At 43.7% G+C, this 13724-nt stretch overlaps 1 protein-coding gene across 2 annotated transcripts in view; it reads right to left on the bottom strand.

Annotated features, from left to right (window-relative positions):
• Nucleotides 1-13724, bottom strand: part of LOC137384430 (centrosomal protein of 95 kDa-like) — a 54200-nt gene that overhangs the window by 17744 nt on the left and 22732 nt on the right. Inside the window, exons 9-14 of one of the 2 annotated variants that reach the window (XM_068058470.1) lie at nt 12968-13025; nt 6819-6916; nt 4635-4822; nt 3420-3561; nt 2639-2753; nt 155-327 (exon numbers count right to left, since the gene is read on the bottom strand). In XM_068058470.1, coding sequence (XP_067914571.1) covers nt 155-327; nt 2639-2753; nt 3420-3561; nt 4635-4822; nt 6819-6916; nt 12968-13025 — 774 coding nt within the window. The remainder of the gene's footprint in view (nt 1-154; nt 328-2638; nt 2754-3419; nt 3562-4634; nt 4823-6818; nt 6917-12967; nt 13026-13724) is intronic. The other variant, XM_068058471.1, reaches the window with a different exon arrangement.

The following is a 13724-nucleotide window of genomic DNA, read 5'->3' as shown; positions in this document are numbered from 1 at the left end:
AAGGCTAAGAGAATATTAAGCTATCAGGAACAGGATGGTACACAGTCTTTCAAAATGGTTCAAGGGTGCATGCATATTTAGGTTCTACAAACTAATTAGAATGCATGCTTGTTTAGAGTTAGAGTTTGTTGGTTTTTGGGGTTAATTAACTTACCTTTGCTTTCATTCTTTGCTGGTCCATTTCTTTTTGCAGCTCTCTGCGAATTCTCCTCATTTGTCCCTTTGCATCTTTGTTGAGAGCATCCTCAAACTCAGCTGGTAGAGTACGTCGTGGTGGTGATGGAGAAAGAGAGCGGGCACGGGTTGGCTTCCTGGTATGTGGTGTTGCTTTATAATGGGTGGGACAGAGGTGGAAAAAATTATACTAGTCTAGTATTTTCGAACATTGTTACAAGACGATTAATTATATATTGACTAATAATTTTCATTCAGGAATTGTCACAGTCAAAACAGGGTTATTTCATTACAGTCTCCATCACTTAAAAACATCCATGTTTAAAACTGGCAGTTGCTTTTATCAGCCAAAAAAAGCGATAACCATTACCCAGTTGCATTACCAATGTCGGTTACAGACTCTCAAGTGCTCCGTTTATTTGGGGCAGAAACAGCTGTGTGTTTCATCACCTAATATTCATAAATTAGACATTCCTAATGACATGTCATTCGACTTGCATTTCTGAAATTCAAATAGCCAGACTAAACGCAAGTTGAATTATGCATTTTCTGCAAGGCGCAGTGGTTATGCCATTTTCCTGCATTCAGATGATTAGGTCTTGTTCGATCAATTAAATCTCATGTTACAATTGTGCATTGTTGGCGAGAAGGTTTTCAGTGCATTTTATTTCAGATTAAAGGATCGGAGGGGTCAGGCACTGCTGGCCTGCAATACTGGATGTAGTTTGAGGTTATTTCGAACAGTAGATTTTAAATCTAAAAAACTAATGAAGATTTTGAAGATCGCACATTCCTGGTCGACGCTGCCTGACAGTCATGTTACATAAGGAAGATGGCAGCAAGGTGGTAATGTCACTGGACAAGTAATCCAGAGGCGCAGGCTATTGCCCTGGGGACATGGGTTCAAATCCCACCAAGGCAGCTGGTGGAATTTAAATTCAATTAATTAATTAATTTTAAAAATCTGGAATTGAAAGCTAGTCTCAGTAATGGCATCATGAAACTATCGATTGTGGTAAAAACCCATCTGGTTCACAAATATCCTTTAGCGAAGGAAATCCAGACCCACAGCAATGTGGTTGACTCTGAACTGCCCTCTGAAATAGCCCAGCAAGCCAAATCAGTTGTGAAGGGCAATTAGGGATGGGCAACAAATGCTGGCTTTGCCAGTGACATCCACATCCCATGAAATAATAATTTTTTTGAAAAATCTGTCAACTCATAGCTGGAAAAATCTCATTCTTACAAACACACCTGCTATAAGCAGTGGGAACCATATTAGCAAAACACTATTTTGTGCTGCAATTCTGCAACAATGTGCTGCTACCAGTAGAGGTCTTCACTGAGTAAAGATGGTAGTAGGTTAGGGACAGAAATCTAGGATTTCAGAATTTTAAAATTCACTTCAGCAAATTATTATTTTTTTTTTGGTGTAGGGATCACCTACAAATAGTGCTACATTCCCACCAGTGTCAGCCCATTCCTCACCCACACATTTCTTCCAAAAGACAATGTCAGCTACCTAAATGGACTATAAATTTAGAAAACAATTTTCTTAGCAACAGTAATAGGTCAACAAATGCAGAATGATACAGAAAAAACCAAGTACATCACAGATATCCACAAATCTCCTCACAGCAGAGCTAGGGTCTATGCTTTAGACGAAAGTCTTGCGCAGCTTCATCTTTACTCAGCGAGTGCAGATGATGTCAACAAGCTTGGAGCAGTTACTGAACCCAACAGAGAGATGAAGAAATAGCATGGTTGACAGGAGACGTTGCTAATAATCTAAGGGACGGTCATCAGATTACAGCACTTCATTTGTGTACATTCACAGTAATTACTCACATTGTCAGATTCAGGTGAGCCTTCAGGGTGGGACAATGAGTTAGGAATATTAATACTTCACAGTTTAAAATTAATATATAAGCATTTTGAAAGAGATTTTGAAATGAACTAATGAGATCCACTTTACAAGCAGTCAATGAAGGTCTTCAAAGTTATGAAGAGATTCAAAGGATAGACGTAGAGATGTTTCCATTTGTAGGGGAGACCAAAACTAGGGGCCATAAATATAAAAGAAAGATAGTCACTAATAAATTCAATTGGGAATTCAGCAGAAATGCCTTTACCCAGAGATTCCTGAGAATGTGGAAATTGTTACCACAAGGAGTCGTTGAGGAAAATAGCATAGACGTTTTCAAATGTAAGCTAGAGGAGAACACAAGGGAGAAAGGAATAGAAGGATATGTTGATGGGGTTAGAAGAGGAGGGGTGGAAGGAGGCTCATGTAGAGCATTAACCCGTTGGCCGAATGGCCTGTTTCGGTGTTGCATATTTTATGAAATTGACCCCTCAACTGCGCTGGGCTCAAGGCTCAAGTATCTATTCTAAATTCCTAGCAGATCGGACCGGCTCCAAAAATTTATTTAAAATGCGGTTCCACAGGGTCAAGTTCTCTCACCTGGCAAATGTTGGACTCTTCGATATTCTGTGATGCTGTCACTGTGTTGAGACAATTTATCTTCTTCCTTGGAATTATGAATTTTGTACTTGTCTCCCAGGGCTCGTTTCAGCATCTGTTAAATGATAAGACCAGTCAGTAAATTAGTCAATTCTACCTATGATAGGGTGCCCAGAATAGGAAATGAAACTCCAGCTGAAGCCTAACCAGCGATTTATAAAGGCTCAGCTTAACTTGCTCGGTTTTGTGCTCTATGCTTCTATTTATAAAGCCAAGGATCCTGTATGTATGTTTTCTGGCCAATTTCAGCTTCTGAAACATGATAGATACACACCTCTGGACATAGGTCTTTTTTATTATTTGTTCGCGAGGTGTGGGCGTCACTGGCTAGGCCAGCATTTGTTGCCCATCCCTAATTGCCCTTAAGGTGGTGGTAGTGAGCTGCCTTCTTGAACCGCAGCAGTTCTTTAGACATTACCCATTGCAGTTTGAAGACAAAAGGTTTTTGAAACAATGAAAAAGCAGCAGCAGCTTTACTTGATTTCCCATTCAGTGCTCCCCACTTCTTTCCATCAGGATGATAGGTCTGTCCCTGTCACAACAGACAGCGTCAGTGGGGCTTCTGTGGGTTATAGACTCATGTGGCCTTCCTGCTATACAACAGAACTCACTGGTGGGACCATCAATTTTTGCCAAATCTCCAAAATTAATTTTAACTGGTTAGTCACCAAATGCAGGAAGTGACAATCCTCCCACATAGCTTTTTGAATGCAAGCCTTACCATATCGAGTTGATGCAGCTTTTGAGACAGCTTTTCGGACATCTCATGCAGCTCCTCCTCAGCGAGGATATTCCGTGCTCTTTGGCGAGACAGAGGTTCATCTATAAATGAAGTGCTTACATCCCTTTGATCTTTACAGTTACTGCAGAACGTGAAGGAGTTCCGATTATAAAAATTGGAGACTGAAGCATTTTCATACAATCTCAGGAGGTCAACTTTAAATATTTAAAATCAAACTTTACTGCTTAGTGTCAGACTTTTTTTTGGGGGGTGGGGATTTTCTAGTCATCAACCCTGGGATGTTTACAGTACTGGAATTCTTTGCTTTTTGCACCTAGTATCACCATCAAATCTAGGTTGGATGTAGAGTAGCGATTGTTCTATTGTGCCTTAAAGTTATGACTAGAACCAAAATACAGTGACAGTCCCCCTACCAAGCCATCTTTTTACAATCAGTGAGTGGACAAAGTAAAATGGTAGCTTTTTGTTAACACACACTCATGCACAGAGGAACTGGGTTGAGAAGCATACAAACTCAATGTCTTAGTATCCTTAGGGCCATCAAAAGGAGAAGAATTTCATCCTTGCAATCCAGGCTGGACTTGGTGGGAAGAGGTGAACACCAAACAGCGTTCCGACTAAGACATCACTCATTTCTCTTCCCCACCCAGTGTCCACTGTGGCTCAGTGGGTCGCAGTCTCACCTCTATGTCAGAAGGTTGTGGGTTCAAACCCCAGTCCAGAGACTTGAGTGCATAATCCACGCTGACATAAGTGAGTGCTGTCTTTTGGATGAGAGATTAAATTGAGGTCTTTTCCGCCCTCTTGGGTGGACATAAAAATCTCACAGCACTATTTAGAATAATAAGCGAGTTCACCTGGCGTCCTAGTCAATATCTATCCCTCAACATAAAAAATTTTTTTTTTTTTTTTTAAATCAATTTAAAAAAAAAAAATCGCTAAAATAGATTATCTAGGGAAAATGGTTTGTGGGTCCTTGCTGTAAATTGTTGTTTGTTGGACCTTGTTTTATGTAAAGTGTCTGCCACATTTTCATACATTACAACTGTGACTACACTTCAGTAAGTACTTTACTGGTTTTGAAGCACTTTGGGACATCTGGAGGTCATGAAAGGTGCTACATAAATGCAAGTATTTTCTTTCATCTTACCAGATACTTTGCAATGCAATTAACAAATACAGTAAATCACATACATTGAAAGGGAACTATCTTCACTCCTGAAGTCATGCTGGTTGGATTCTGATGTTGAAGCTTCCCAATGGTTAGTCTCCACGTGTTCCTCGGAGATCGTATCCCATTGGCCAGTTTTACTCTGCACGGTCATAAATCGGATGTCCGGCTGGGTTTGGAAGGCAACTCGTTTCTGTACATTGACAGAGTTCTGTAATACAAGAGGGAAAAAAAAACTTTGAATAGAATCTACTCAAACAGTTTTACTATGGCTATAGCTGTAGCATGTGTTGTTCAACATTAAACATAGGGCCCTTCATCTCCTAGTAGTTTGGAAGAAGTCCCACTTTCTTCATCAAAGTGTCAGGCCAGGTGGTGGTAATATCACAGGAAATAGCAGCAAAAAACAAAAAGACAAGAACACAAGATTCTCGGTTCCCTGTGACCACAGCATTTGTCTCATCAATGATCAATGTATGAAACAAAAGACAAGAAAAAACCAACAGGTTCATCAGCACTTGCCCCAACATGAGATGATGCACTAGCCTTTCTGACAACAAATATCACAGATAGGACATCCTGACCTTGAAGAAATTACACATGATGGCAACCAAGTTGACAAATAAGGAAAGACTAAAAGGTACTATTAATGCTAACCCCTGGGCAGGGAGGATGAGCGGGGGGAAAAGAGAGAAAAAGACTGGCAAAAAAAAAGATTTGACCAATATGTCAAAAGAAAATTGGGAAATTCACCCTGCTCCTATCAAGAATGTTCCAGATCATAGTTATTCATAATGCATCCCTCAGCTAATCCAACTATCAATCCTCCTCCCCAGGAGACAAGGCTATTGGAAGGTATACGAAGAAAAAGTGGCAAAGGACAGCTGTAACTTTGGGATCTAGTTCAATATATCTCTCCATTTCTTCAGCAGCAAACGGTGTATAGGATCAGAAAAGACTTTCCAGCCATCAGACCAGTCCCAAAGATAAAAGGAAGACAGAAAATGCGGGAAATACTCAGCAAGTCAGGTAGCATCTGTGGAAGGAGAAACAGAGTTAATGTTTCAGGTCAATGACCTTTTATCAGAACTGAAAAAGGTTAGAGATGGACCAGTGTTTAAGCAACTTCAGAGACAAGAGAAGGGAAGGGAAAGAACAAAAGTGAAAGTGTGCAAGAAGGTGGAAAACAAGACAGATTAAATGACAAAAGGGATGAGCAAGGCAAAAGGTGGTAATGGGACAAGTCAAGAAACAAAAGATTGGTCAAGAGGAGCTGAAAATAGCAACAGCAGAACCATCACCAACACTGCTGAGAAAATGGGAACAATAGTTATGATCTGATATAACTAAAATCAGCATGGAGTATGGAAGGTTGTAAAAAAAAAAAAGTGTCTAATCGAAAGAGGAGGTGCTGTTCATTGGAACACTGTCTGGAGCCAAGGAAGAGAGGGACTGAAACAGAATTAAAATGACAAATCGACCAGATGCACAGGGTCATACTTGCAGACTGAATGGAGGCATTCAGCAATGTCCCCAACGTAGAGGGGACTGCATTGTGAACAAATAAAGTATGTTGTTCCAGTCCCAAAAGTTACAGTTATCCTACATCATTTACCTTTCATACCATCTAATAGCACAGTCTCCGAAAAACATTTATTACCCTCTTAGCATCCTCCATTCCAACTGCCTCCCTTCATTTACTACACTCTGCATGAAGTTAGATCTTAACTGCATAATCACCTTTCCTCAACTTGGTTTGAATTATTGTTTCCATATCCTAGTACTTCTCTGTGGAATCTAGTTTATCTATTCCCTTATTTAAAGATCTTAAATGACCTCAAATAATCCTCTTCCCCCACTGTAAACACCTTTAGTACCTTAGCTTTCATCATAGTTCTATGTACCTAATCCTATTTATCAATTTAGTTTCCTTCTTTGCAGTTTCTACAAGACCAGGATATAGGTACAGAACCCAGAATGGTGCACAGTACTTGAGGGTGAGTCAGTGCTTTGTTGAAGTTAACTTATTTCTTGAGATTTGCATTTTATCCATAAAGCCACAAACTTGAATCACTGAAATCAAAATACCTCATGCTGGTATCACACTATGCATTTGTTGCAAGGTTGGACAGAGAGAGTTAGGTAAACCTGAGTTTTAAAAATTCAAGTTAAAAGGTCCCGAAACTTTGGCAGATGCAATACATAACTGCTATAGTAGCTCCTGCAGTGCTCTGTAATTCTTGATGCCTCTTTGTACCATCTCCTGCAGATTGTGACTCCTGCAGTGCCCCTTCTTTTATAGAATCTGACAAAAAAAAATATTAATTGGATTAAGGTGTTTAAGGATTTAAAAAAATATTGTGTGTAATTAAGCATCACAAGATTCGATTTCCCCCACCATCAACCCATGGCTCAGTTACTAATTGGTACATAGGACAGACAAAACAGACTTGTCCAAATTTGTCCTTGGTTAGTTTATCTCAGTTCAGTTAATGAGCAGAACAGTACAGCTGGGTCTGTATCCCAGGATAGGGATGTACAGCCCCATCATCACCACCACTGGAGATGGTTGTAAGGATAAATCTCAGCTGAGACATTACAGTTATAAAGCTGTCAGTTCTCAAAGTCTCTGCCACACTTGCATGTGAAGAACAGACAGTTGGTTGAGCCAAGAGAGTTGCTGCTACCTGTTGAATCTCAGTCACCAACTTCAGAAAACCAGATAGAAAATGTAAAACTGGAGCACGGAAGTGTCTACATTCTTCTCAATCTCATTTGGTTACCATGAAGTATATAGAAGCTGCAGCAGAGACAACACTGAATGGTTCAATGAAGAGTGTAGGAGGGCATGCCAGGAGCAGCACCAGGCATACCAAAAAATGAGGTGTCAGCCTGGTGAAGCTACAACACAGGACTACTTGCATGCCAAACAGTGGCAGCAGCATGCGATAGAAAAGGCGAAGAAATCCTACGACCAACGGATCAGATCGAAGCTCTGCAGTGCTGTCACATCCAGTCGTGAATGGTGGTGGACAATTAAACAACCAACAGGAGGAGGAGGCTCCACAAATATCCCCATCCTTAACCCTGGGGGAGCCCTGTGCAAAAGATAAGGCTGAAACATCTTCATCTAGAAGTGCCTAGTGGATGATCCATCTCGGGCTCCTCCCGAGGTCGGCAGCATCACAAATGCCAGCCTTCAGCCAATCCGATTCACTCAATGTAATATCAAGAAACAGCTGAGGCTGTTCCAGTACCGCTACAATAGCAACAAAGGGTATGAGCCCTGACAGCATTCCAGCAGTAGAACTGAAGACTTGTGTCCCAGAACTAACTGCACCCCTAACCAAGCTGTTTCAGTACAGCTATAATATGGCATCTACCTAACAATGCGGAAAATTGCCCAGGTATGTCCTGTGCACAAAAAGCAGGACAAATCCAACCCAGCCAGTTACCGCCCTATCAGTCCACTCTCTATCAGCAAAGTGATGGAAGGGGTCGTTGACAGCGCGATCAAGCAGCACTTGCTCAGCAATAACCTGCTCGCTGACGCTCAGTTTGGGTTCTGCCAGGGCCACTCAGCTCCTGACCTCATTACAGCCTTGGTCCAAACATGGACAAAAGAGCTGAATTCAAGAGGTGAGGTGAGAGTGACTGCCTTTGACGACAGCAAGACAGCATTTGACAGAGTATGGCACCAAGGAACCAGAGAAAAACTGGAGTCAATGGGAATCAGGGGGAAAACTCTCAACTGGTTGGAATCATACCTAGCACAAAGGAAGACGGTTGTGGTTGTTGTAAGTCAATCATCTCAGTCCCAGAACATCACTGTAGGAGTTCCAACCATCTTCAGCTGCTTCATCAATGACCTTCCCTCCATAAGGTCAGAAGTGGAGATGTTCGCTGATGATTGCACAATGTTCAGCACCATACTTATGTCCATATGCAGCAAGACCTGGACAATATCCAGGCTTGGGCTGATAAGTGGCAAGTAACAATTGCGCCACACAAGTGGTGGGCAATGACCATCTCAAAGAAGAGAAATCTAACCATCTCCCTTTGACATTCAATGGCATTATGATCGCTGAATCCCCCACTATCAACATTTTGGGGGTCAGTCACCATTGATCAGAAACTGAACTGGACCAGCCACATAAACACTGTGTCTACAAGAGCAGGTCAGAGGCTGGGAATTCTGTGGCAAGTAACTCACCTCCCGTTTCCCCAATGCCTGTCCACCATCTACAAGGCACAAGTCTAGGAGTGTGATGGAATACTCTTCACTTGCGTGGATAGGTGCAGCTCCAACAAGAAGCTCAACACCATCCAGGACAAAGCAGCCCGCTTAATTGGCACCTCATCCGCCACCTTCAACATTCACTCCCTTCACCACAGTGGCAGCAGCGTGTACCATTTATTAGATGCACTGCAGCAACTCACCAAGACTCCTTCGACAGCACCTTCCAAACCTGCGACCTCTACCACCTATAAGGATAAGGGCAGCAGATGCATGGGAACACCACCACCTGCAAATTCCCCCGAGATCCTGAGGGGTCTTGACAGGGTGGATGTGGAAAGGAGGTTTCCCCTTGTGGCAGAATCTAGAACTAGGGGTCACTGTTTAAAAATAAGGGGTTGCCCTCGTGAGTCTTTGGAGTTCTCTTCCTCAAAAGTCAGTGGAAGCAGAGTCTTTGGATATTTTTTTAAAGGTAGAGGTAGATAGATTCTTGATAAGCAAGGGGGTGGAAGGTTATCGGGGGTAGATGGAAATGTGGAGTAATCAGTTCAGCCATGAACTTATTGAATGGTGGAGCAGGCTCGAAGGGCCGAGTGGCCTACTCCTGTTCCTAATTCGAATGTTTGTATGTAAGCCACACAGCACCCTGACTTGGAACTATATTGCCGTTCCTGCACGGTCACTGGGGTAGAATCCTGGAACTCCCTCCCCAACGGTGCTTATACCCCATGGACTGCAGCGGTTCAAGGCAGCAGCTCACCACCACCTTCTCAAGGGCAATTAGGGATAGGCAATAAATGCTGGCCTAGCCAATGATGCCCACATCCCACAAATTAATTAAAAAGGGAAAATGCTAGGATATGGGACTAAATTGCATAGTGCTTTCAAAGAGCCGGCACACGTGAAGGGCTGAATGGTCTCCTGTACCACAAGATTCTACCAAGAGTCTGTTTCCAAAACAATGTATTTTTTTTTAAATTTCCAAAATATACTTTATTCATAAAAATCTGTAAAAAATATATTACCGAACAGTTTCAAACAGCACCAAGTCAAAATATACAAACAGTGCAAAGGTGATCAGGTTCCTTCAATACAATCATGAGTTGCCTCACAACCCTTCCTTTTCATTTGTCATGCCATATACATTTTTACATTTTACAGCAAACGAAAATTTTCCCGATAGATTTCGAGGGGATTTCCATGGATCAGCCCCTCCGTTCAGCTTGGTGGGGGGACCTTACACAGTGGTCTTTCCCCATTGAGCCTTTGCTGCAGCTGCCCCAAGCTTTAGTGCGTCCCTCAGCACATAGTCCTGGACCTTGGAATGTGCCAGTCTGCAACATTTGGTCATGGACAACTCTTTGCGCTGGAAGACCAGCAAGTTTCGAGCAGACCAAAGGGAGTCTTTCACTGAATTGATAGTCCTCCAGCAGCAGGTGATGTTTATCTTGGCATGCGTCCCTGGGAACAGCCCGTAGAGCACAGACTCCTGTGTTACAGAGCCACTTGCAGGATGACCAGCGGGTTGTCAGGGGTACATGGAAGCTCAATGCAACACTGCTAACCCCAGAGAACGTTGAGGAACTTAAAAATGGATAACAAAGGTTGGAGGACCGTGAAACCCCTCTTTGAGTCTCCAGTTCACTGGTGGGAAGCGATCAAGGGGAACATCAAGAGGTTCTTTATCCTCAAAAAGTGTTCAGAGGACGAGAGAAAGAGACAGAGGGAAAAGTATGCAAAATCTGCTCCGGCTGCAGTCAATGGGGGTCGAGGTGAAGGAGGACCTCCAAGAGGTGAAGAGCCAGCAGGCCTCGCTCTTTGCCACGGAGGTCTCCAAGATCATCTTCCGGTCCAGAGTCCGCTCCACTGAGCGGGATGAGATGTGCTCGCGTTACTTCTTCCAAAAGGTACACAGAGAGAGCTCTGTTATCAGCAGCCTAAAGGAAGAGGATGGCTCGGTAACATCTTCTCAGTCCACCACACTAAGGATCAGCGAATCCTTTTATGCTGGGCTGTATGACGCGAAGCCCACAGACAGCAGAGCCTCCCAGTCCTTCCTGTCATCTATCACAGAGGTCTTAGATGACAGAATTAGGGAGAGATTGGACAAGCCGCTAACTCTGGACGAGCTGACAAAGGCCATCGAGTCTTTCGAGAAGAGTTAAACTCCCGGGAGCGATGGCTTACTGGTTGAGTTGTATTCAGCCGTGGGACTGGATCGGCCCGGACCTGCTGGAAGTATACGAGAGTATGCTCCTGGCCGGCAGCATGTCAGAATCCATGAGGAAAGGCATCATCACCCTCATCTACAAGCGGAAGGGGGAAGAGGGCAGAAATCAGAAATTGGCGGCCCATCTCACTGCTTAATGTGGACGACAGGATTCTGTCCAAAGTCATAGCCAGTTGAGTCAAGTCTGCTCTGGAGTTGGTGATCCACCCTGATCAGACCTGTACTGTACCCGACAGTCTCGCGCTACTCAGGGTATGTACGGGACAGGAGGGTTTACACCTACTTCAATCAGCCTGGACCAGGAGAAGGCTTTTGACAGGATATCGCACACATACATGATGGACGTACTTTCCAAAATGGGGTTTGGAAAGGGAATCTGCAATTGGATCAAACTGCTGTACACAAACATCAGTAGCTCAGTCTCAATCAATGGGTGGGAATGTTTCCTGATCCAATCTAGAGTCAGACAGGGCTGTCCTCTCTCCCCGGTCTTGTTTGTTTGCTGTATCATACCCTTTGCTGAGTCTATTAGGAAGGATGCAAGCATAAGAGGGGTGACAATCCCAGGCAGTGGAGGCACTCGGGTTAAAACCTCCCAGTACAGGGATGACGTCGCCGTCTTCTGCTCGGATCCGCTGTCTGTGCACAGACCGATGAGCATCTGAGACCAGTTTGAACTGGCCTCGGAAGCCAAAGTTAACCACGGCAAGAGCGAGGCCATGTTCTTTGGGAAGTGGGCTGACCGATCCTCTGTCCCCTTCACCGTCACGTCAGACTACCTGAAGGTGCTGGGGATATGGTTCAGAAGGGCCTGGGAGGAGCGAGTAGCCAAGGTACAACACAAGCCGTGCATGTGGGGGCAGCGATCTCTCTCCATTGTGGGCAAGAACCTGGTCATCAGGTGCGAGGCGCTCACGTTGTTGCTGTACGTGGCGCAGGTCTGGCCCATACCCCACTCCTGCGCTGTGGCAGTCACCCAAGCCATTTTCCACTTCATCTGGGGATCCAAAATAGACTGGGTCCGGAGGGACACGATGTTGAAACCTCTGGATAAGGGCGGGAAAAAATGTACCCAACGTCACCCTCATCCTGATGACTACCTTCGTGTGCAGCTGCATCAAGCTGTGTGTAGACCTCCAGTATGCAAACTCCAAGTGTCACTACGTGCTGAGGTTCTATCTGTCCCTGGTGTTGCGAAGGATGGGCCTGGTCACATTGCTGCGGAACGCTCCATCCAGTTGGACTGTGCCGTACCACCTATCCTTCGTGGAGCAGTTTCTGCGGAAAAACACCTTTGACCACCGATCCATCAGGCAGTGGTCTGCACGGAATGTCCTCAAGGCCCTACGGGAAAAGGAGACGGTGGATCCTGTCGGATGGTTCCCCGAGCAGACTGCCAAAGTCATTTGGTGGAATGCCTCATCACCAGAACTTTCAAAACAAGCACCAAGATGTAGCTTGGCTGGTGGTGAGAAGAGCCCTCCCCCACAGATCCTTCCTGCACACCCGAAGTCTCACCCCCTTCGCATAATACCCTCGCGGTGGCTGTGGTGGGGAAGAGACGGTTGCCCACCTCCTTCTGGAATGTGTCTTTGCAAAGCAGGTGTGGAAAGAGATAGTGGTTTTTGTCGAGGTTCATCCCAAGCAGCTCTGTTTCCGAAACAATATGCTTTTTCTGCCAACAGCTGCTGACTGACCTGCTGCATGTTTCCAGTATTTTCTGTTTCAGATTCATCATCTGAAACTCTCTTTTTGGTTACAAAACAATTACAATTCTTTGCGAACTCAATTTGAAACAAAAACTGGCACGCTAATTAACATATGGAGCAGAGAACTATTGCAGTATGTAAAATGTGATGGTGAGGTGAAGGAGTAAACAGCATTCTCACCTGGGGAAAACCTTGATAGTGTCATCTTTGTAGGAGTGTTTTCACATGTCTCTGGAAACTTGGTGCAATAGGGCAATTCAAGACACGAAGGAAACAAAAAGCATTCATTTAGCATTTGCTTCACTCAAAGCAGCTTGCAAATTGCAGAAATTTACACATTATTAACTCAAAGTCAAACACCAGGAAAAAGAAAGATAGCAATCTTGGAACCCCTCAATCTCAGAAGTGCATCATTTTTCCATGTTCATCCAAACACAAACTCCCTTCCACTTCATGTAAAATAGTCATCCAGCAACTATTAAACTAAAAATTGTGTTTGGAAACTCATTTTCCAAAATGCTAAACATTTAACAGTGTATTTATGCACGTGTCCATTGTGAGGAATCATTGCAATGAGTTACACAGCACTGAATTTGCCCATTTTACTTTGCAGTTTTACGACAGCAACAATGTCCTTTATGTTAACAGACTATTGCCACTCTCTTTGCCTTTCACTGTCCTACTTAACTGCATATTCTTTTAATTTTATCTTTTCACTACTTCACCGAGATGGTCTTGTAGATTATCTAACAGCTCGCTGCTTCACTGCAAGCTGTAAACTGGAGTATTGGTTGCTTCTTTTCCCTATAACTTTTCTTCCCTCATCCCAAACCCTACTTAACATGCTGGTTTATGTTTCAGCTCTAAGTGTTACAGCCAGATGTTATTTTTTCTTTTTACAGATGCTGAGGGACCTCCTATTTTCTGTTTTTATTTC

This window comes from Heterodontus francisci, chromosome 26 (genome assembly GCF_036365525.1).
Source record: "Heterodontus francisci isolate sHetFra1 chromosome 26, sHetFra1.hap1, whole genome shotgun sequence".
NCBI classification, from domain to species: domain Eukaryota; kingdom Metazoa; phylum Chordata; class Chondrichthyes; order Heterodontiformes; family Heterodontidae; genus Heterodontus; species Heterodontus francisci.
The sequence above is the reverse complement of the archived record's forward strand: the minus strand, read 5'-3'. Positions and strand labels throughout refer to the sequence as shown.